The sequence below is a fragment of the Rhea americana genome, unplaced genomic scaffold, assembly GCF_003343005.1.
Source record: "Rhea americana isolate MKP2758 unplaced genomic scaffold, rheAme1 scaffold_90, whole genome shotgun sequence".
NCBI classification, from domain to species: domain Eukaryota; kingdom Metazoa; phylum Chordata; class Aves; order Rheiformes; family Rheidae; genus Rhea; species Rhea americana.
The window spans coordinates 893,995-919,164 of NW_028187089.1; the positions used below are offsets into that span (position 1 = coordinate 893,995).

The window sequence follows — 25,170 nt, forward strand, 5'->3', positions numbered from 1 at the left end:
TAATAGCCTACATCTCAGAGTCAATGACTTGAAGGGGAGCATGGAGGAAGAAATGACTGTAACGGAATCACCCTAGCAAGTGAAGACCTATGATACAAGGCGCAGCACTTAGGCCCTGTGCTGCGGAGCTGCCTTTATTGCTTTCCGGTAAAATGCCCAAGTATCTTGCCCTCAGTAGGAAAAACTAATGGACTATTATGTCCAATTAGAAATCCTGGACCTGTTTAGAAGCTATGTTTAGGGAAGATGAGAAATTGGACTGAGCCTTGCCAAGTATGGCAATTTGTCTTACGACCACATCTTGTAATAACATGTAGGCGCTTCAGGGCCTTATAACAGCTTTCATAGGTATTTAATGAGGCGGGGAGTAACAYGATTAATTTTTTAATTTTTCTGCAGTGAAATAAATAAAGCGGTTACTTCTTCCTTTAATAGTAATGATTGATTCACAGCTTGCTTTAATACATTCTGCAAGGAGCGCTGTGTGGTAGGAATTTAATATTCAGATCCCCTCTGGCAGTATCAATGCATCAGTAGTCCACTGCCAAGGGAAACTCAGGGGGTTAGGATCAGGAATTCATTGTTCTGAAACACTGCRAAACAGAAAATACAGCTAAACTGAAGTTTTAACAGGCCAAAGTCACCCACAGATTAAGTATGCATGTGTGGCAGAGTTGGTCAGCTACCTGAAATTTAAATCACCCAGAATGAAAGTCTCTGACACTAGCTCCAGCACTTAAAAAACAAGGGAGATGAAAAGCACTGCAGTCAAAACCAAGCTGGGAACCACAGCCTTTCATAGTCCTCCTTTGGGTCCTTGCCATTACAAGCATATAGAATAACCCTAGGAAAAAAATTGGCTTACCTAACTCTCCAAATTCCTACACTTCAAAGTGCTTTATATACTGGAAGCTCCAGTCAGGTCATTGTGCAAGGTACTGCATGATGTTGCAGTAATTATGTTTGCTACCCCAACATGCTCATCGCCGCAAAACAAAAACCTGCTGAAACTAACTTCTGCTGTGGAGTGAATTTATTTCCAAATTTCAGTTTTCTGAGATGTTGCAAAAGGCTTCTAGCCCACTCAGCTGCCTTACGGTTTCTTTGGGCACCTTGCATTTGGACACAAACGCCTGATGCTACTGAGCAGAATTGCTCTGTTTCGATATTGCTGACTTTTGCCTTAGGCCCACTTTGGCTTTGGCAAAGGCAGAGCCTGCAGTGATGTGATCTGGATGCAGGGTCTGGAGCCTGGAGCGTATCAGCTGAGCCACCGTCAGCCGGTGTCATGGGACCGAGCCAGAACTAGTCAAGTAATTTCAGAGCAACTGAGGATAATCAGATCGGGCCGGGGGAAGAAGGGGGGGGAAAGAGGATGAAGGAAGGGCAACGAAACAGATATCAAAGCTATTACAATTTTGAACAAGAACTTGATTAAAGAATCTCCAGGAGAATTTTAAAGCAGTGCTTGGCAGTGGCCTGTTAATATTAGGAGATGAAACCTGACACCAGAGTCATCCCATCATTACGTCCCCTCTATGCTGAATGTGTTTCCTTGAATACTCCCTCCAATGTCATTACCCTGGTCATTCATGCTGTCTCTCCCCGCAGCTATTGCCATAGCTTTATACTTCGGCAGGATAAAACGCTTAGACTTCAGAAATGGCTAGTCCTGTCTAACAGTGCTCCCAGGCCCAGAGTATCAGATTCATCTTCAATAAACTCTTGACACCGGCTTTCTGTGGTGTGTAGTGTTGCCAAATTTTTAAGTCGATAGAGAAATGAACGCAAGATAAATAAGCAGCAAGTTTTTGGCAAAAATAATGCGTGTAGCCACCCTGGTTTAGAAAACAGGCTAAGCCTTTGAACAGTTTTGTGTTAGAAAAGAAAGACTGTTTGAAAGGGATCCAGGGTAAATGTTTTTGATAGAGAGAGATACACAATTAGAAAAGGTGACTTTATCTTTCCCATTAAATCAGCACTCTTCTCTGACCTCTCCTATCCATTTGGAGATTATTCCATGTGCTTATTAGGTTTGTTTTTCAAGTTAGCAGTGTGGGAGGACCAAAGGGTGACATGTACTGAAATGAGAGAGCATCAAGATGCTCCGTGATTAATATGTAAAAAAAATGTTATTTGTACCAATGATAGTCTGCAGGATGATTAAAAAAAAAAACTGACAAAAGCCTTCTCAGCTGGACCTCAAACACTCCGGGAAGGATCTGGCCAAAAAGAAACAATCCTCTGTCCGTTCTGTGCTAGCTAAGGTCCTGGGAATAAGGAAGAGACAAACATAGCTTGCTGCAGGGTTTGCTTTTATAGCAGACCTTTAGGATGGTCTTCCGTGGTCGGGCTGGCACAGAAAGTATCAGGTATTTTGGCATGGATGGAATCCCTACAGAAGTGTTGACTGTAAGCGGGGAGAGCCCCAGACGGTGTTGGTCAGGCACAGATTCACTGAAGCCAGCAGAACAGTGTTAGTTCACATTCACTCCCCATGGGCCCGCTATCAGTTCAGAAGGTTTTCCCGGAAATCTCAGAAGAACAGGCTGTTACGGAATTTTTGTGTTCCTACATCTGGTTGGATGTTGKTTTTTCTAATTTTCAGCAGAAACCTTGTATGGGGGAAGGGAGAAAACTTTCCTCTGACACTGTTCCCTCCAAGTATTTGTCCTAACAGTGGGAAACTGCAGGAGGGAAAACACCAGTCAAAGGTATTTGACAGAAATCTTTAGAAGGACAGATCTTATCAGGAATGTTGTTTCCCTGTGTTTGTTGGATTTGTGTCAGCATGACATTATGCAGAAGAGCAAGGTAAATCAAGCATCAGAGTAATGCAGCTTGACTGCTCCTGGAATTTGAGCTGCTTTCTGGAGAGCTGGTGCCATTTGGTCTCCATAGCAATGCACTGTGCTACGCAGAAACGCTCTTAGCATGTGTGTAAGAACCTTATCTAGAGCTCTGCTAACCCTCCAGCAGGTCCAACACTGGGACAACACCACAGAGTGAAATCACACCCCTTCCTAGCAGAGCCTGTAGCAGCATCCCTGTTAGAGCAGCAAGGCTCTCCAGCCTGTGTTACCTAAACGTTGTCCTTGTCCTCTTTCTCCTCCTCTCCTGTCATCCCAAATACGTCTAGGAATTTATCGTGGTAAGGCCTGAAAAGACATGGCAAGGTTCTTCCATCTTCCTTTTCTTGCTGAGGGAGGGGGTTAACCCTCTGAAACACTGCTAGGCTCTGACCCTGTACTCTCACGTGAACTCTCCAACACTACACAGAAACTGRGCTTGCTTCCTCTGATCTGTCATCTCTCTCTAATGTAGAAAACYCAACTTCACACAGAACAAGCAATTGCTCTAGTGGAAAAGATACATTGAATTTAATCAGGAGGAAACAAATAGAAACCTTATCAGTAGATTTCTTAGGAAACTTCAGGCAATTCAGTTACGTGGAATTCCCTGCTACAGAATGGTTTTTTGAAAATATTTTGGGTTGCTATTCTTTGAATTCTACTAGTTGACATTTGTATCTATAAATGGGTTATTATTTCTGATATATTTTTCTAGCAAGGTAGAAATAGCAAAGATCTATTTAACTACCAGGTTAACTCCCTGTGCTTGTGCCTGTTTGTATTTGGTAGAGAAATACAAGAACTGGGAGCTAAGAAAGTATTTGCTTTTATTCTGTGGTGGTTGGTGCTATGAGTGAAAAACATAGAGCAAACATTGGCATAGTCTCTATTTGTAAACCAAATATGAAAAATCTAAGAAGTCATACGATCGTGATGATAGCAGGATTAAGAGACTTTTCTGGAGGACTGTCATCATATTTATGAACAAGCAAATGTAGAGAGCAGAGTTCTGCTAAATACACTTGCTTTGCAGTGCTTAGACTATCCTTTACTGGACATCCCTTCTTAAATTTTCTCATCTCCCATCAACTGCAGAAGAGCCAGTCTTTTTTTATGTCTAAAGTGAGGTATATCTTTGGTTGTCACAGATAGATACAATTATAAAAGTTATTCTGTGGATTAATAAATACAATTCGCCAATCTTAACAGTTTCTTCCCTGAGTAAAGGAGAATACTTGGAGAGGCAATAAAGAGAAAACTAGTGTAAATACATATGTTCTTTGTTCTTTTGTTCCTGTCATTTGCTATGCGCAGAATATTTAGCCTCAAGAGATCAGGCCATGAACATAAGAAAACTAGCTTTACTAGAAAGTTTGCACTTTTTTCTTTGAATATGATGCAGAATCACAAGGCAACTTTGCTTTTTTGGAAAAAGAGTTAAATTGGTTGACAAGACATTATATGCTCAAGGTTGATGAAATAGGTTTACATTTTTATCATGTGATCAACCATTTTCATGTTAATTAACATTCCTGCAACATAAATATGGCAATGCAGCATTCCTTCTAGAGACCTGGAACTGTTTTGTGTTAAGCTTCTTTCTAGAAGCAAAGTTTAAATTATAATTTTCTTAATCTTAAAATACATTAACCATGGTCATTCTGTTACAGTACTGAAATCCAGAGCTGCTTCTCCTTCTAGCCTGTTTAGGTAGTTTAACAGTTTTTCTTTTGGAATCAGAAATAAAATTGCAAATATTCAGGATCATTTTTTGAATGAAACAGTAACTTCAAAAAAAAAATATGCAAAAAGTACTTACGCTAGAGCCATGATTCCGTAGGGCCAAGAACGGATTTCCAGCCTCTTTGAGCATTTTATCTCATCAGAAGTCAACACCATCCCGCTATCTGACTCCTGTATAGCAAGAGGAGAGAACGTCAGCCAAACATTCACTGCTTGTGACAGCATGAAGCACTTTTAAGTTAGAAATGTCCTGCCAAGGGGAGAGGTGGAGAAGAGTCAGACTGAACCATCATTAAAGCCCGTGGAGAAAGAAAGGCAAGGAGCCAATTAAATACCAAATTCCAGCTATTTTATTTTATGATGATATAGCTTCTAGCCATAGGACTTCACTTGATAAAATTGTCTGTAGCTACAGAGCACATAAAGCCAGGTCAGAAGAACGCAACTTCTTCAGCTTGGCCTGTAGAGGTTGGGGCTCCCTGACAAAGCAGTTACCAGGGAGAGACTGSCAACAAGGTGGCCATCCGCAGGTGTTACGCTGCAGTGTTATACACTGATAGATATTGTGTACTGGAAGTGAGGTAGGGGCTACCAGCTAGTCTACATAATCACAAGATTATGCACATTACCAGGCAGGAATGGATTCCAACACGCAACCCAGAAGGCAAAAGTTTGCATCAAAACTCTCCTGTGTGTGCTATTTAGTGAAGTGTTTAATGCATATAGAAATGTTTTATTAGATGTCTAACAAAACTGTCTTGGTTAGGTTTAAAGTGGAGGTTGCGATTAAGCTGCACCCAAAGCTGAGTCTAGAGGTTTGAATTAGATCAGGCTATTGTGCAAAGTGCATCAGAAGCTCATAGATAAAAGCAGCTCTTGCTTTAAATTTTGCATGAATATAGCAAAATATTTGCAAAAATTTAAAATATTGCATGAAAAATGTTCTGGGGGATTCCTTTGCATTTGAAATATTTCCCGATGCTGGAAAGCAGCACAAATAACAAACCTGCTGTTCATCAAAACCAAGAAAAGACTTAAATGYGGGAAGTGAAACTGTGATCAGCCTTATTTTAGTATTCAAATTGAAACAGAACAAATAGTCACAGCRAACAATAAATAAAAAGCAAGGTTTTTATAAATGGCTTAGAAATATATCAGTTGTCAATGTCAGGAAAGTGGTTTTCAATGTATAAAGTGAAATCCTAAGTTAATTAGTTTGTCAAAAACTCAAGTCAGCAGCACCAAGGATTTCTCTCTTTTTAATCTTGGCTATTTCCCCTTAAAATATGTGGTCTAGAAATGATTTATCTGAATTGCTACTTTTCATTTAGCTTACAGAAAAATTACTAAGAAAAATATAATCAGAGACTACAGATAAGCAGCACAAATGCAGGAAGGTGTAGTGCAGCACTTCAAAAGTTCCTGGGCAGCTATTTGAAATAATGACCTAATCAGTATTAATGTCTTGGTATTTAAGTTAATTATAGTACTTCAAGTGCACTTACTCTGTCCAAAAGTAGATGACACCACAATTTTGCTTTAAAAGATTCCCAGTGCGTTCCCACATTCACCACATTCTGCATTGTTAGCATATTACCCTTTTCTGAAACGCAGGGAAAAGTCTCCACAGGTGGACGTTAGAAATGCCACGAATGGGGAGCACGTAGGAAAGCAGGGCTCATACCGACAGTGGTAATCTTTTAGTGATACTAGATCTATCTAATAAACATCTTTGTGTGAGGGATGGATTTTTACCCTGCAAGAGGGAAGACACAGAAAACTCTAAGCCTTCTAATCCCTAAGATGCACTGATAACAGCACAGAAATTACACTTGGCAAAGTAGTAGGAGATAATGGGCATCAATTCTKAGCTAACAGGAGGACAAATGAAAAATACTATTTGTCAAGGACAAGAAATATGTCCAGGACAAGCTGTAGCTAGAGATTTCACCCCTCCTAAGAGAGCAGATATGATTTGGTTTGAGGAATGGCTGTGTGTTCAAGAGGGCAAACTAGCTGGAGAGTGGGAGACTTCCCTCTCTAGCAGAGCAGACAAACAGGCATGTTTCTATAAAACTCTACAGGTCTTTTGCTTCTTTTACTGCTCCTAGTCAGCAGGTGCTTACCCTCTTCCTATGTTAGAAGGTTTCTGAGGGCTTCATGCTTCCTCCCTAAACTTATATCTGCTTTGAACGTGCATTACAAGGTTTCCTCCTTAGTGGCACAGAATCCATCTTGAGATAAGTAGTGTGAAGTGCATATGGCACTGAAACCAATGAGCATCTCAACCGTAAAGGACATTCATGAGTTTTTTATAAGGAAGAAAAAATAGAAAACCCCACACCCTTGGAACCTGTCATTTCAGAGGAAACGAACGAGGAGAACTGTCCTTGCAGAACAAAACAAGCTCTCCACTGGAGGGAAAATGAAACATTTCAACTACCTCCCACCCTGCTGAGCGGTTAACCTCRCAATAAAACTGTTCTCCTAAGGGGGGAGGGAGAGTTAAAGCTCTTTGTCTGAATCAAGCAAAGCAGGAACTTGAATCTTGGTCCTGTCTTGGAGGTTGGACTAGGTGATCTCCAGAGGTCCCTTCCAACCTTACTGATTCTGTGATGACTCTGTGATTCTGTCCTGACTTGAATGCCCTCACCACCAAGCTATTGGCTAGCTCACCAAAAGGCTGTATTTCAATGATGAAGTGCAATTTTCTTATGGGGAAAAAACATATATTAAAATATGTTCCTGACTAGCTGTAACATAAAGCTCATTAGCCTGATCAGAGTTAGAATAATCATTCATGATCTTCTCTTTAAATTATTCATTAAACTGAATGCAGATTCTTCTTTGTTCTTGCATAGACCTATGAGTACAACCCTAGGGCCTAATCTTCTGCTTGATTTAAAGCTTTTTCTTACCCAACCCAGCTTGCAAATGCTCCAGCAACTGTTTCTGGTGCTGGTGACAACTGATGTGTGAAGCTGGTGGAGAAGGATGCAGTCAACTCACTTACCTCATGTATCACTTTCTCCTTTTCCACTGGCACCTCGTCAAATGTCTTCACACTCAGTGGTCGCTTCTTGCTGTTGTTACTGAAAGCAAGAAATTTGAGGGGTCAGCATAAAACCCAAGCAGAAAATAACCAATAATAATAATACTAAACAATGTCCTGACAAATAGGATCCAAATACATGCTGTGAAAAATGACTCTGTCTTGGAGCTCCTGCTAGGATCTACCTATCTGTTCCATCTTTACCAAAGATACCAGTGGCTTATAAAGTCAAAATTGAGTTCCTTGATTTTATTTTTATTTATTAAATACAAAACACTGAGCATCTGATAAAGGAAAATCCTGAGGCCTAATATGTATTAATGCTAAATGAAGTACTCTAGTTACTATTATGATTCTCCTAATACCTGTTAGGACAGATGATGGTTCCAACCATCTCTAGCTTTATTTTGCAAAATGAGTAATATTGTCTTTACCCTCTGCTACACAGGAGCAGGGACAGAGGGAAACTCAGCACCTCGGGAAGATCACTCCTCCTCAGAATCCTCTCCCAACTACACATACTGGGGGAGAATGAATGGAATGAGGGGGAAAGAAAGCATGGGAACGGGCCTCAGGCATTCCTGATACAGGGAAGATAGATAACTTGCAAACTTAGAACGTCACACAGAGGAGCTTCACAGTCAAGAGCCCTCAAACAAGTCAGACCCTGTCCCCCAGCTGAGCTGATGCGCCATGAATGTGTCTGTTAAACTCCTTGAAAACAGTAGTTTTGAGAAAGGAAACCAAACAGCRCCCAGCTGTAGCAAATCTTTCTCTCTCTCTCACTTACACACACATTTTTCTTACCCGGTTTCCACTGCACTCCAGCGGTTCACACARTTCAAATTTTCTTCCACTGGGCCAGTTTTGGAGTTAGATTCTCCATCAGGACACAACGTGATGTTCAGTGGAATATAGTCTTTACCATCCTGTATAATTAATAACATACAAGAAAACAAAGCTGGTAAAGATCATTTTGCACTGCTTCCCAGCTATTAACGGTTACATTCTGCAGAGCTGTACACTGAGAAAGGACCATGTTTTATTTTGATTTTAGATTCTGGTATTTCTTTAAAGTGGTTAAGATACAGTGTGTAGCTTTACTCAATATTTATCGTGTAGGAGGCTTTGCATGAGGAAAACTATTTACTTTGGGAAATCTACTAAGAAAAGTTGAAAACTGTCTCTGAAGTTTCAGTGCTTAGCTGCAATTAACTCCTTTTCTCTTCCAGGCATCTCAGCCTGAGCTATTGTTTCACAGGTCTTCCTAGCACTTAAAAGATTTCTAAATGTCCCTCACATATGACACTGCAAAACAATGGTTACCCTGAGGGTATCGATACATATGCCCCCAGTTTAAGACAGCCGGCTTTACTGACTCTACAGCAGCATCTCTGATGACTTTGCAGCCATTTCTTCACTGGTGCTATGTTCTAAATGTGTGACTATTCGGCCTCAGYGAAGCTGAGCAGAAGTCCACTGATTTGCACTTTGGGAAAGCAGTCACCTACGTTTTCATTGTCTTGGCATCCTTGGGAATTGCAGGGGAGTGATCTGATGGACACCTAATTCCATGTTTAAGCCACATGTTTGGGAGTAGGAAGGGAGCAGCATGAGCACCTATGACTGATACAAGTGTAACAGATTTTGGAATTGGAAGAAGAGTATTGTCTGCATAAAGAGATTTTTGCTTACGTTCAGCTTAAGGATTACAGGTTAGCAAGAGCCAGTCCTTAATACGGTAGCRGAAAAATATTTTATTTCTTGACTTTACATGAATCTGTGCTGTAACTTTGCTGGAATTCCTTATGCATCTTAATAAGCTATACACTGTTACTGCAGCATTGCAGTAATCTTTAGAACTGACTCTTTGGTTAGGTCCCAAAACTATTTGTCCAACTTCCACTTTGCTTGATTTTTTTTTTTTTTTTTAATTCTGAGAAGCAATTAAGTGCCCTATTCCCTTATCATGCTTCTTAAATCTCCTTAATTTCCTTTGGTTACAGTATAAAACTCTTAAGCTCTTCACATGGCAAACTGGGCCCTCTTAGCTTCACTTGAATTTGTTTACAAACAGGAAGGAGCTAAAGGAGAGTGTTAGATTTCTTCTTAAATTAAATCGACAGTTATATAACTGGTCCGGTTGTTTTTACTGAAGAAGAAAAAAGTTGATTTAGCTATTACGAAATTAATAATTATGTAACTGACTTTCCGAGCTTTAAACTGCATCATTTTAAAGCTCTTAAGAGCACTGATGAACACCAGCTCAGAAAATGAGAGAGAAAGTTCAGACTAACTATTGGCTGGAATCTAACTGTGCTGGAATCTAATTAAAATTGTTTGTGAGATAAAGCACTATTGTTCCTCTAAGGGGCAACTGAGCCTTTTTTTAATTAATGTACTGTAAGTTTCTGCTTATTATGGATGGATAAACATCTAGTTTTGCAATCTAATCCCCTTTGAATAGGTAACATTTTCTTTACTCATCTCGGCAGCCATATTCCTTGTAACATCTGTTATGAAGTCAAATCTAATACTACTGCTCAACAGAGTCTTTACCTGTGCACATATATACATCTCTGTATGTACACATTCATTTAAGAAATGTTTGTATTGCTGTACCTGCTGTACATTTGCCTGAAGAAGATCTCCTAAACGCTCCACAAGCTCTGTGAAGGTAGGCCTTTCTGTGGGTACTCCATGCCAGCAGTCCAGCATCGTTTGGTAGCTGCATAAACACACAAGCATCACACAAAAAAAAAAAAAAAAGAAGAAGAAGAAGGTAAGGTCTGTATCTAAGCTGTTTCTTACTACTACTGCTTGTCTTGATCATCATTCAGACAGTTTTGGATAAAAACAAGTTCAAATCTGCTTATGCTCAACTTCTATTTTCCACATAGTATGTGCTTTCTTTCTATATTGCCATTTCAACTAAGCCAGTAGGATTTTATTGTCATCTATCTTTAAATTTGAATGACGATTTGAACCCCCATGATGTTGCAGAAATAGGTCATAGTTGTGGATGCCTAGTTTCTGTCATAAAATTGGAAATCAAGGCAGACACAGCAGTCTCCTGAACTGAGATTCACAAGCTACAACTCATATTGGGATGTCAATCTTCTCACTTGACAAAGATCATGACTTGGTCTTTCTTTAACATTGGTCTGTAGTATCAGGATACCCAAGATTTGTACAACCACAACATTTGCTAAAAGAAAGCACAGAATATATAGCTGTCATCTGATGAGATGACAGCTCCCTTATCCTCACTTAAATATACTGTCTTTTGTGTAAATGGCTATTTTCAGCTCTTAGTACAAAAAGAGGAGCTCTTACACTTCTGGAGTGGAGTACTCTGGAGATCTCATTCGAGTTCCTTCTTTGAGCCGGCGGCAAAAGTCTTCATCTATCTGCACTCCAGGATATGGTGAGGCACCTGATTGATAGAGAAATCCAGGATGGCTCAATCACTCTTTCCCAGTCCAATGAAATAAACACAATCAATGATAACTGCTGAGAAGTCCAGCTTAGTTGGCCTACAGGAATATTGAATTGCTTAATGGGACTGACAAAAGCTTCTTAAAGGTCAGACACACTCTCTTTCTGTGAGATCTGCAGATGGTTAAACATCTTCATAAATCTGACCCTTCAAAAAATTACTGAAATACAGAGCAGTCTTTTCAGAAATGGAATTAGTGACATAACAGACAAGTGGCCCACAACTCTGAAACATGGTCATTCTGGTACAAATTCAGCTAGCAGAGCTCTTTGGAAGGTGCATACTGAGGCTGCCAATGCACCAGACTATGCATTGCTCTTTAGCAATGACTGAGCAGTCCCCAAAGCTGCTGCAGATGCATCCAATCCACAAAAACATCYCCACATGTTTTGGTTGCAGAGCAAACAAATCTTCCTTCAAGAGATTTCAGTCATGCTCACTCCTCTGCATTCATAATACAGCCAGGGCCCCAAGGTGAAACAGAGCAGAAGAGAAATAAATTTTATTAGTCTGAGACTTTAAATGACCTCTTGGTCACTGGAAGGAAAGTTCCAGCTCATTCACCTAGTTATATACTGTTTTCTAGACTGCCTGTCTGCCAACAACTTCCACTAAGTGAATACACATGAAGTAAGTCCTGTGAATCACTTATTGCCTCAATACTGCTGAGTAAGAGTATGTATACTGTAGCCATCTGACTCTGCAGAAAACCACAAGAAATTCCTTGAAAAATAACCTTCAGGTTTTTCAGCCTTGTTTTCTTCTTTGAATGTGAATTTAGTGCTGCTTATTTTCAGGCTGACTCAATCCTCAGTGTGAACCCAGGGAGGGCAGTTCATGGCAACAGTAATTGTCTTTGAGAGATACACTTCTATAAAAGGGACTGGTGGTATTAGTTTGCATAAAAGCTGGGCTAGCAGCCTTCAAAGGAAATAGTTGGCCTTTCACTTTCCTGAGGAAATGGCTATCTTCAGAGGAAAGATTGGTAGAAGTGTATGCATTGATGGGGTGTGCTATTCTCCTCAACAGAGGAGAGAGTGGGGACTTCTCAGAGACTGTGATACTTGTTGTATGGCATCTGTACTTCATGTTGCACGGTAAAAAAGGGGAAGAAATTTGTAGTCTGAGAAAGTGCTCTGGCCTTTTTCTAAGTAAGCTAGATCTCACAGGTAAAATTCAAGAGATGTCTGAAGCTGAAATCAGAAATGTTACTGAATCTATTGTAGATATATCTGAAAGATTTGTAAGTGCTTCTCCCTTCCTCCTCAGCAGAAGTTTGCAGAACAAACCTCTTCTTTCACATTTTGGCATTCTAGAGGCTGGATGGTGAATTTGGAAGAACATTTAATCAGGTCTTAACATAGGGGATTGAATGGAATCTGGATTTATAACCAGGCCTTGAGGAATGTGCGTATGATTTACTTGCTGTAACATTCCTGCCTGATTTCCAGCATCCTTTTTTTCTCCAGTTTGGAAACACCATCACGTACTGTGCACTTGAGGGCACAACAAGTACAGCAGAAATGGTTTGGATGAAAGAACTGAAAAGGATGCCAAAATGTGGCTGTTCACAGAATTATTCAACTCCGTGAATCTGACCACTCAATCTGCAAAACTAGGCACTGGGGGCAAAAGCACTGGCAGCTACCTAAGATGACATCTCAGCATAGCAAGTAGGCTCAGATGATGTTCAGTGCTCAGGCACACTTAGCCACAGTACATCTGAAATCCTTTGGTGTGCAAAATACCATTYGAAGTATCAAATCACAGTATCAGAGTGTTTCCTGGAGTTAAATAGCTTGGAAATATCATTTCTAAATGAGAGCATCATTTCTGCTCTGTGTCTGGATTTTCTTTCACAGTTTTGTCTTTGGCCAGACATTGTGATCATAATAACCAATGATATAATGTTCAGCTCACATGGCATCACTCCTAAGTCAAAGATCTCAAAGCAGGCTCCCACCAGCTCACAAGATCTCTCTGAATAAATGGAGCAAGACAGAGACTAGGTCACTTTCCCACAGTTACACTGTGAGAAAAGGGCAAGGATAGGAGTAGGGTCTGAGAGCACTGACTCTTTTCCAAGCTACTCAACTGCTGCCTGTGTACATCTTCTGAACTCTTGCTAGCTTGTCTTTTTGCCTGTACAAGTTTATCTTTACAAAGTCTTCAAAAAGCTCGGAGGCCCCGTGAATGCATCTGTGACTTGCCCAGTTGATCCCGTATCTGTTTAACAATGGCACAGCCTCTCAAGAGAAGCAAGATAAGCCTAGCACTAAAGTGTCAGCGTGCTGGGGGAGTGTTGACAACAACATCCTCCATGAAAGGAAGAGTAGGGCTGTGCAGCCTTTTCCATTCGCTTCCAACTGTGCATTTTTGTGCCATCATATGCAATAACTGACTGCAGTCAGGTCGCTGAAGAGTCACTCCAGCTGTTTGACGCTGACCATTCTGAGAAGCAAAAGACCCTTCTGCTTTGTTGTGGCTCACTGGTTACCTCCTACTCATGATCATAGCAGAGACTACTGGTAAGAACTAGTCTTGCAAATACATTGATTGGGACTGATAGACTTAGGACTACACTTGGTGAGATGGGATGAGGAGGGATGGAGAACTTCACTTGCTGTGGCCATCTGAGTTACCTTTCCTTGATTATATCATTTGGGAATCAATTGCAGTATGTTGCTGGGAGACAGTACAGGGAAGGCAAGGAAAAACTGTTCTTGATTGCAGGGTCTCCTGGTGGCTTATATTTCRGCCAGTGCTACCCCCCTAGCAGCTGGAGGCAGCTCAGACCTCGAAAGCAATGAAGTAACTCACCCTTCCCCCACCTCTACTCATGTCATCTGGACTTTGTGACTGCCTAATAACTTGGATTTGRGATACTGAGACAGCTTGGGAGAAATGTAGGTTCAGACATATGGTATAAAGTCTAAACATGACATTTTCCTTAGGGGAAATCTGTTGCAAAATGCTCAAAGATGTGGCATGCATTGGATATGGTATCGCTCTTTTGATCTTGCTTTTATTTTAGTAGGATAATAAGATGCTGATGTTATACTACCAGGCGCTGCTTGTTTACATAATTACCTTTGATTGCCTTTTGAACACTGCACATTTACATTCCAGCAGACACTGACATTTTGTAATGCGCCGTGTAAGTGATTTCAAGATGTATTAAAAATTGCTGGCATTACCTGACACCAGGTGCTCTGGCCCTATTTAAATAATTAATAGCAAAGCCTCATGCAAAACCAGCCACAAATCAAAATTAGCAGTCCCTCATGCCCACATTTCCCTGTGTATCACCAAAATGGATCCAGTCTGCCAACCTTTCTGGAGGAATTTTGTAGTGCTTCATTCAACTTCTGACCCTGACAGGTCCCATGTCCAAACCAAACTGTGCATTTTGCTAGTCAGTATCTTCTCCTTTTTAAGAGTGCTAAGACTGTAGGACCCAGCAAAAAACAGCAGCTGTAGATATGGGCCAAAACATACCCTGTAGCAATGACAAATAACTTTCCATCCCCTGGCTCTCARTGATCTGTAAAACTTTTACATAAGAGAGTTCAGTCAGTGACACAAATCCTTAATTAAATATTTATCGCGTGAGCTGCAGATGTGAGTAGTGCCAAACCACAGACATGCCTGGATGATCCGCATGAAAAACCCTCTTAGAGAAAATGACTGGCTTTTGAATCGGTGCCACGATAGAAGAAAGTGGTTTGTGATCTACGTCATAGTGCGGGCAGAGGCTGTTCTACGGATGGCAGCCCGCAGAGTAATTTAGTAGATTCCTCTGAATTCAGAAGAGGACAGTCTATTGTTCCAACTAGGCACCTTCATTAAGAAAGGAGGCCACATAAAATGAAAAGAAAGTAGCTAAATGATTAAAAAAAGTTAATAATAGAGATGAATTTCAGTGAATATGCTATTATTCTTATTCACTTGCTGTATTAAAGGCCAAATGATCAGAAGTTCACATCTGTTCAGCTCTGTCAGGACCTTTAGGAGTGGCATAAACAGTTTGCTTTCTGAAGTGGTCCTTGCCATTCATCAGTATTCAGTTCATTTGGTTCCTTGGAGATGCCCAGTGAAGAGACTATCCTCTTTGTGTGTGTTTGCGCATGCTAATCCTTGTTCCTTAATAATCTATTAGCACTGGGGCATTGCTGGTGCTTCTGGAGCTTCATCTTTCTGTGATACTTCAAAGCACAGGCAGCAGGTGATGGCCTTACAAAGCCGTGGAGGTGGTACCCCAAAGGAACAAACTCTGAATGTACATACGACTAAGCTCTGGAGACAGTCTAAACTTCCACTGTGCATTTTAACCACTTGAGTGGGAAATTTCTCTGTTGCTGCTGATATAAACTAGAGAAAAGTCCAAATCAAAGACTTGGACTGCAATCAGCTTTTGATCTTTGCAGCCAACCCTAACTAAAGCTTAGGATATGAACAGCTCCAGACTTTGCATMCAGATCTGGACTTGGCATCTTGAGCCTGATCATTAATTTTGGCTGAAGCATGAAGCAAAGATAGCAGGGGATTAGAGTTTGCTTTAAAATTCAGCAGCTGAAGTTGACAATGCTTCTTGTTTTCTTCTCTCTGCAAATGCTGATTAAGAAGCCAGAAACTGAAATTCCTAAATTCCCTCAGGAAGAAAAGACTTGCCACTCTGCAAGGAGAATTTGGGAGCAGCATAGTGCAACTGTCTGAAAGGCTGCTGTCTAAATTTCAGGGCTTTATCTGCTGGACAGTAACCAGATCCCAGTGAGGCTGAGGTTTCTAACAGCACCATAAGGCCAGTCTATGGAACGTAAAGAACAATATTACTATTCTTTCAAGAACTTTGTGGCTTGCAAGTGATATGGCCAGGAAAGTATGTGTTCCACCTGTGTGCTGCCAAAATGACTTACACAAAGTCTAGTCCTGGTTCCCATATCAACCTGATGGCGGCTGTTGCCAAAACATTTTTCTTACTTAGAAAATCTTACTTAGATTTTGTGGAGAAGATAATCAAGCTGGGATAAAATGTCATGTGGGCAAACCCCCTCGTGTTTCATGGTCTGCCCCTAGCAACACCAGACCACTATGTCAACAGCCGTGTAATCCTCTGCAACCTTTGGGCTGTRTGGTTTCCCAAAGCAGACTGCTTCAGGGAAAATATGGTTTGACAGGGAAACTATTTCATCGCTCTAAAAGAGTTATTTTACTTCAGAGCAACAGAGGTTTGCGTTATCTCTATGCTCTGTTGGTTTTAGTTATTACAAATGTCARTTCCAGGAGGTTTTATTTTGTTTTGTTCCCCTCCCTCCAAGACTCACTGTATTCATGTACTTTGCCAGATAGAGTTCTCACTGACTTCAATCCAGTAACTTTATTTTACACCTGATATGCACTGTGCACTTGTACTAACTGAAATAGAAACATGGCACCATGTTGTCTTCTCCTGTTAAAGGCTTTTCATAGCAATTAAGTCTTAGATGAGAAACAAACAAACTCAAACACATGGTTTTTAACTAGTCTTACCTAGAGAAAATATTTCCCACAGCAGCACTCCAAAAGACCATACGTCGCTCTGCGTTGTGTAAATCTTATCAAAAATAGCCTCTGGAGCCATCCATTTCAGTGGAAGTCTYGCCTAAGAATGCAAAGGACATGACACATTGCCAGAACTGTTGTTACCGGTCTGCCCATGCTCTARGGGGATAAAAACTTGCCGTCAGCATTTCAAGTTTCTTCCACTTACATCTCCCTTCCGTACGTAGTCAGGGTCTTTGTAAATATCCCTGGCTAGTCCAAAGTCACAGATCTTCACCACGTTGTTTTCTGACAGAAGGATGTTCCTTGCCGCCAGATCCCGATGAATGCACTGGGGAGAAATAAGGACGGGTGAGATCAGAGGGGCTCCCTGGAATGGCCGCTGCAGGAGTGTGAGACCTCTTTTGGAAATGAAAAGATAAATGAGCTTTTGTTGGGAGCAGGTTAGAGTGGGAATATACATGTGGGAATCTGCTGCAAATATACTCGAAAAGAGAAAATAGGGAACAAGCTGAGAAAAATAGTGACTTGTCAATTTTCAGASTTCTTCTGCGTGAAATAACTTCCACAACGACTACGGGAGTGCCATTTTTGAGTTAATTATTCCGTAGCAAATCTGGAAGAAGTCCAAAAGCAGCTGCAGCTACGTTTGCAAATGCAGTCTCATGAGCGTGCACAGGCCTGGATAATTGCCCACAGGTAGCTRTAGTGCACGGGATTTCTGTGTGTGCTGCCTGATAGCTCTCTGGTAAGTGCAAGCTTACACTTCTGTGAGTACTCTGGCACATGTATTACATTTGATTTACTTGAAAAGGAGGTTTTCCACAGACTACAAGCATATTTGTAGGTCTATCTGAAAGAGACACTAATTTGGCTGATAGTTGCCAACATTACTGACAAGCTAAATAAATAGGTGTATACTTCCTCTACATTTTTCAGAAATACTTTTGTTGACTGTACTAGAAGGATCCTTCTCTATGACAAAGCTTTTCTGAATTTATAAGATAGTTCTGTGAATAGTCTTAAACTCTATTTTCACTCCTTCTATCCAAACTCACATTACAAATGCCAGTGCTTTTAGCCAAGAACGTGATGGAGATTCCTCCTCAGTGCTACTTGCWACATAACAAGGAGAGTTAATGTGATCTCCAACACTGTATTACAAAAGCAAATAAATGATTAATCAGCCTCAAAAGTATATTTGGATTCCTTCACATCTAATAGCCATGATTCTATTAAAGAAATTCAGCCCCAATGTTTTAATAAGCTCACTTTTCTGGAGGCGAGAAACTCCATGCCTTTTGCCACTTGGAAGCTATAACAGATCAGATCCTCCAAAGTCAGGGGCCGCTTGTACAAATCCTCAGCATCTAGGAGAGATCACAGATACAGCAAAACAGTAGAGCAGCAGCTCTCAAACTTTTTTCGCCATTAGCACCAGTTCCAGGCTGATGCTCCCAGCCCTGCATCTGAATATTGTTAGGCTCATGGGCCTCTTGCAAGTGCTACAGCTCCACTAAAATTACAACTCTGGTTTGTGAGCCACTGACCCAGAGGCAGAATATCAGAAYGTTAAAAAAGTTCCACCCAACATGAATCATTTACCAATAGGGAAAATAACATCTGGGGATAAAAGTGAGGGGAGCTATTTATAGTCACTGAGTGAAGAGATTGGGGACAGATTGGCCCCACAAATCTGGTAAAATACTGCTCTTACTCCTCCTACACAACAGAATCAACTTTTATACACATATGTTATTGCAGATCTTTTGTTGTGAGAAAGTTAGAGTAGGGTACAGGGAAGAGAAAGAATTTGTGATCTCCGAAACAAGCCAACAAGCCTTGTTGTAAAGCGTTTAACTATGTGCGGCAGTGTCTGAGGTTGGGCAAGAAGTAACGGAAATCTTTGCAACAAAAGATCTGGGAGTAGGTAGGTTTCTTTTACCTTCTTCATCTTCTTCTGAGTCACTGTAACTTTTATCTTCAATGAATCCTGAGCTGGCAGAGCTTCCTGTGCTGGCTACACTCTCAAGGCGCCTCTTGATCAGTTCGGTTAAATCACTGTTCGACTCGTCAAGACTTTTCTCTGCTTGGTCAGAATTTTCCTGGGGCTAAAAATAGTATAAAACTGATTTTTAGCTTTGGTGATACAATGCCTGGGCTTTCAAAGATACTTGATGGAATGAAGAAACTTAACAGAACAACATATGGAGAAGRGTCCTTTGAAGGTGCTCAAAGCATGTTTGAACATGATGATCCATGAGCTGCAGCAGCAAAACCAATGAAATCTGGTTTCCTRCTGATTAGTACAGTATCTCCTACTACTCCTACCTCAGTAGCTTCAGCTCCCCCTCCTTGTCCCGTATAAGCTTTCTCCTGCAATGTATCGTATTTCCTTTATGAGGTCTTTAGTGGCTGGGTAAGAGGCAGCTCAAATGGTGGCTGGTTTGGAGCTGCGCATGTGCTGCTGCATGGCTTGCTAAGGTGGCTTTTAGCTGCCCTGTGACCTTAGCTAAATTCACCTTACCTTTCTCCAGACTTGCTTAACACAGCCTCTTTTTTTTCTCTCAGGCTTATGAAAACTGTATAAACTTAATATCAACCAAATTTGACCGGTACCCATATCCTGCTATAAAAAGTGGCTTGAAATATTGGCTCGGTGAGACTGTTAGATGATCAGGCAGACAGTGTAATTCTGTACATCTCACTTTGTTAGGAAACCGGGCTAAAATTGCAGTTCAAGGTAGGTGGTGTGATGTACACTGATGAAGCTGTCTCACCCTCCCAGGGATAGTGAAGCATAACCGTCCCTGCAATCCATGGAGCCCGCGGTGAGAAAAGAATGTCGGAGTGACTGTACCAGAAAAATCTCCTTTCCTTACGCACGGCACCTTATGTGCTGTGTCACGCCTATGCACAATATCTTATAATAATAACAGAGTCTTATAATAATAACAGAGTCGTCTGAAAAAATTACCTTGGAGAGGCTCGAGTTTGTGGCAGGGCTTGGATCAGAAAGCCCTTTTGATGCCCTGCTTCCCAGTGAAGAGGTAGTACCGTCCTCTCCCCGTGGCTGGCTTCTGGCCCATTTGTGTCTTCCCCTTTATGCTCTCCCAGTCTGTGCTAGCACAAGCGGTTGTGTGGCTGCACACAACCACTGGGAAAACAGAGCTTTTCCATTAGTTTTAACCAAGACCGTGTTTGTGATCTTAGGCTGGGACAGTGGAAAGGAGGACACAGGAAGTGGGAATGAGCAGATGAAGGAGAGGGTGAGCTGCTCTTGGTAGCTAAGAAGGGTGAGGTAGGTCTAGAAACAAATAAATCCCCAAATGTGGCTTGTATTTGTTTCTAGTTCAGTTCAGGCCAGTTTTTCAATGCTTTTTTTGTGCCCCCTTGTGCTGGATGGCATCTCACAAGAAGTTCCTTTTCTGTCTCCGGTGCACAAGGGTGCTTGGGTGTTTGCAACTAATTCTTCAGGASGTGCTGCAGAAGCATTTGGGAGGGAGATCCTCAGGGGGAAAGTTCCCTTTTCTTGCTCACACAAATTGAATGTGGTAGGAAAATAAAGTGCCTATATAAATACATAAATAGAAACTGAGCTGTCTCAGTGTCAAGGCAGAACAAAAGCCAGCCTGTTGTCAGTGGTCATGAATTCTTTGCCTTGTGACTATGAGAAGCCTGTTTGTTTCTGGTTTTTAATTTTTTATTATTATTTTTTTTTTACCTTGTATGCAATGAAATCTCCTCGTTTTCCTCTTAGATAATTGGACAGATTTCCATATTTGCAGTATTCTACTATGACCATCAAAGGACCTAAAAAGACAGTGAAAGTCAAATGAGTTTGGAAGCATAGCAAAGCACTTATTATTAATTTATCCTCACAAATGCTCTTCAAAATAGGTAAATATTATCATTCCTATTATAAAGATGAGGAAATTAAGAAACAGAGAAGCAACACCCTAGAAGAACACAGGCAATCAAAATCAGGTATTAAAAGATGGTAATACAGTACTGATTCTTACTTTTTCCCCATTACCTGAGAATAGTTTGTATTTATTCCTCATCTCTATACAAGGAAAATTCAGAATGATAAAGGAGACTATACAATCCCATATGCTATTAAAGTCCTTTATCATGGAAAAGTCCTTATTTTCTCTGCAGCCTTTATAAATCTCTCTGTTTGGGGTGGGGCTAATGCCAGTGGAGGCAACAAAAGGTTTACTCAGGATTACAGACAGATCTAAACCAAAAGTCTGCAAAATATTTGGTCTATTTGGAAGCCTGGCAAGTCCTCTTGGTTTCTTCCTTTCTTATTTCTGTGCAAACTAATGTAGAGCTCAATGCAACTGCTGATTTTATACAATTATGCATGTTTTTAAGACCTGCTAGAAAGTGCTTTTATGTTTCAGTGTGAGCCATTAAGGACTGGGAAACTGCATTCTCTGCCTTTAGCACAATCACTGCTTTTTTGCAATCATCAGATGTAGGATGGGGTGAAATCATGGGACTAGCATGCATGTAAATATCTATCATTATCAAGCCTAAGCAACCAGACTTTCATGTCCAGAACCCTTTTTCTGTCTAGAAGCTCCACATTCAGACTCAGGAGTTCCAACTTCAAAGGAAAAATGCTGAAAGCTGCACTTGGCTGTTCAGAGAAGAGGCAACACTAAGCAACGCTCTTTTGTCTGGCTGTACCAGGAACACACATACAGACTGGTGCTGCAGTTGATCTGCTTGGTGCAGTCTGACAGGTGCAACACTGCGAAGGCAGGGCTGTAAGTGAGGGCTGATGGGGGATCRAGGAGGAAAACGTGAACCCGAGATCTCGTTACTGCATCCCAGCTCAGACTGGGTCACAAACACCATTGGAAAGCAGATGGTCCCTATAAAAGGGAGAGGATGAATTCCAGCAGTAATAACCAGTAGCTTGCCAGTAACAACATTGTATACTTCTGCCAGGCTTTTTAATTGTACAAGTCTTATAGCACTGCCACAGGGAGGATGCAGCCTGGGGCTGTGTGGGACTTCCACTTCCTATCGACAGCAGCTCTAACATGGTCAGTACCTGAGTACGCTGTCCCAGCGTCTGCAGAAATGCAACTGGCCCCAAATCAGAGGTGCCAGTGGTTCTACTGCTGACCACACAACACTGCTCACTGGGCTTAAGGGGGTGGGTTGGCTTGAAGTGAGAAGTAGGCGTCGACACAGGAGCAGACACCCCGCTTCTCTGAAGTCTGGAAGCAGGGATAGATGCACGAGGATACAGATAGACAGCTCATCTCTGGTCCTGCAGCTAAATCTGCATTACCATTTCTCTTTCACCATGCTACCTCCTCTTGGGCTTTACATTGCCCGGTGCCTTCCTGAAGCAGTGCTGGGTCGTGACAGTGTGAAGSGCATCTCAGAGGGGACGCTCTTCTAAGGAAACTAAAGTCAGATGTCCCTCATGGATGCCCCGAGGAAATGCAGATTCTGCCACAGCTTTAAAGCTCCACTAAGTGCTTTATTCATGTTTTTTGAAATGCTTCCTAGACATAGTCTCTCTATATTTTATTTCCTCATTGTAAATCATATACCATGCATTAGTGCTAGCTGCTTAACATCAGACTCTCTGCCAAGGTGTTAAGATTTGTTATGTGTAATATTGTTAAAATAGTGTATGTGCATGCTTAATATCCGTCTTCATCAGGAATACTGTTACGTGGTTATATAAACGTTAACAAGGAAGGAAAGAGCACTGTATTCTGCAATAGCATTTTAATAGTTACTGTTATCCTCATGTCTGTCTTGAGAGCTCAGGGCTATTTTTCTTCAGTCTGCAGTTCATTGCTCAAAGGTAAACAAACCACCACCTGCCTTGAGGCTCCTCAGTGCCCTGCTACGCAGCTCTGCTCAGTGCACTGCTCACTAGAGCTAGCAGTGATTCCCCTAGGCAGCTTGTAGGGAAGGGTGAGGATACCTGTTCACCCAGGAGGGCAATCAGGATGGAGCAGGGTGGAGAACAGGAAACTGAGGGACTCCCGGGAGAAAAAGCTGCTCAGACAATGGACAGTGACAGTACCTGATCAGTTAATTAGATGTATTTTGCTACGCAACTAGAACTCTATAGCTAAGCTAGTATTTTGGTTAATAAATATTGACTTCTTAGTAATGCTGCCATGTTTTAGGCACCTGTTTGTGTTAAGCCACCTCATTGACTTGACAGGAGAGGAGAGTCACCCACATTCATAATGTTACTTCCCTTCTATTCACAGGCTAAGYGTCCTTGCTGCTAGCAAAGGCTACTTGCATATGCATCGGAATCTTTTAAAACCCAGTGGTTAAAGCTTGCTGTCGTCCTGAACAAGCTTTTGGGGCTTGCAAAGCTGCAAGAATTTGTGCAGATTCTCCATTCATGGCTCCCAGATTACAGCGGTTTCTGTGGCTGCTCTTTGCTGACTGCTCCTTGAGGAGCTGGGAATAACCTGCTGGAGGGAAGATTTCTTTCCTGGCATCCTACCAAATCTACCTCACTGAAGTTTTCTTTATCCCTCCTGACTGGACAGCTACATGTTCTTTGGGAAAATGATCGCTTCAGTGTCTCTGCTGACAACAGATGTGTGCACCATCTCGCTCACTCTTTCCCCTTCATTTATTTTACTCTGTTTTTTTTGTCCTCAGCTCTCCTAAATTTATCCTTTGGGATTGTTTTGAAGGTTCACTGTAAGCAGTGAAGAGGCATCTTTGAGAGTTGTTACCCTGAATTTAAAGCACAGTGTAGTAGGAGACAAGGATGCTTTGTATGGCAACATGGGAAGGGAAGAGATGTTTCAATGACTAAGTTCTAAGATTTATAGACTCCTTTGTTCAAGTCTGCGYTTTGCAAGATTGTTTGTACGATGTACAGGCAGTTGTGTCAGCTCAGCCCCTTGAAGGTCCTTAGCTATTGCTCCATTTGGCTTGGAATGCCTAAAACTTCCTGTATACTGTGCAAAATGCCTGCCTTTGCCCTGCAGGAGTGAAGTGCTAGGGAGAAGACTTGAGGTCTCAAGTATGTAAGTGCTCTGCCTGGTGCTTCTTCCTGATAAGGCAGGGATGGGAGCATATCCTGCTGCTGAGTCAGTCACTCAGGAAACCCATGGAAGGGAAGGCCTTTGTCTACCTCCAGATCACACTCTCCTATACTCGTTCTGAACTTCATTTTGTGCTCTGAGCATCAGCCAGTATCACACCTGATTTGCGAGACCTTCTTCCGCATCTCTGCGGAGCTGGTTTGAGCTCATAATGCTGTTGGGTGCTGTCAGGACTGAAGTGCCTTTGGAAGTGCAGACCAAGGAAATGAAGGCACTGGGAGGACTGAGGGCTGGAGAAAAGCTGAGAAGCACTTTTGAAATGATCAGCGGTGCCTATATGGAGGACTTAGGCACCTAACTGCACTTAAGGATCCTGCCTCCCATCAGTCCTTACTCTCTCTTGTAGACAGGGTTACAAAGAACAGAGAAAAAGAAAATAGAGAAGTGACACAGCTTGCTAGGAGGAGGTGTTCAGAAGCTATTGATGAGCCACGTCCATATTCTGCAGCAACGCAATCTGTCTTGTGAGCAGAAAGGTAGAAGTGTTTGTGTTTGCAGTAACAGCATGCACAGATGACTTGGACTGTCTACCACAGACACATCCAAACACCATTGTATCTGAAAAGTGTTTCCTCTTTGTTCCTTATTTACTGACTACTTATCAGCCTGAGCGTTTCTCACCTCCAGCTTTGGTGCAGGCTCCCAGCAGGTTGACTACATTCAGATGATGTCCTATATGGATGAGGATCTTCAGCTCAGACATTAAAGCTTTGCACTCATTAGTAGTTGCACATTCTGTTTAAGATAAACAGGACAAAAACATATTTACACAACAGGATATTTTTAACAGGACACAGCAAGATCCTGTTTATACTTGAAAATGAAACCCACCCAGGTTACTTGCAGTATCTCTGCCTTTCAGACTCCTAAACAGATAAGAATTCATCCGCTTCACTGCCAGTTGTTGACCTTTATGAAGTGAAATAACACTTTATCTTTTGAGTGACTCTTCCTTTCTCTAGCATGGGTTACAGAGGGTTACTGTCCTGTAGAAGAACCCTCTCTAAATCAGATACCAGGGAGCCTTTGCAAGGACTGAATGTTGCAAGCTTAGTAAAGGAGCAAACAACCACTCCAAGCAACAATAATCTAGAAAAAAATGTGCTTCTCCTTTTTAAGTGATGTGTAGTTTAGCAATACCTCTTTGCCACACCTCAGTCTATTTTTCCACAGCACAGAGCAACTCTCCACTGCGGGTGATGGAGGAGTCCAACACATCTGTAAGACGGGTCCCAAAATACACTAGAGAATGTAGAACACTGTGTTCTTGCAGGATATTATTAAACCTCCATCATATGAGATCTTATCAACTCAAGAAATACCTTTCCCAGCAAAGCAGAGGGTCCATATTTGCCTGTGAACTATTAA

General features: G+C 41.6%; 1 protein-coding gene across 1 annotated transcript in view; it reads right to left on the reverse strand.

The window, feature by feature from the left end:
* LOC146584664 (vascular endothelial growth factor receptor kdr-like) overlaps positions 1–25,170 on the reverse strand; it is a 180,655-nt gene that overhangs the window by 9,276 nt on the left and 146,209 nt on the right. Inside the window, exons 19-29 of the mRNA XM_085324289.1 lie at positions 24,424–24,537; positions 20,412–20,500; positions 18,633–18,798; positions 17,960–18,057; positions 16,896–17,018; positions 16,676–16,787; positions 10,984–11,083; positions 10,270–10,375; positions 8,455–8,576; positions 7,609–7,687; positions 4,672–4,766 (exon numbers count right to left, since the gene is read on the reverse strand). Of these exons, the coding sequence (XP_085180415.1) occupies positions 4,672–4,766; positions 7,609–7,687; positions 8,455–8,576; positions 10,270–10,375; positions 10,984–11,083; positions 16,676–16,787; positions 16,896–17,018; positions 17,960–18,057; positions 18,633–18,798; positions 20,412–20,500; positions 24,424–24,537 (1,204 nt within the window). The remainder of the gene's footprint in view (positions 1–4,671; positions 4,767–7,608; positions 7,688–8,454; positions 8,577–10,269; positions 10,376–10,983; positions 11,084–16,675; positions 16,788–16,895; positions 17,019–17,959; positions 18,058–18,632; positions 18,799–20,411; positions 20,501–24,423; positions 24,538–25,170) is intronic.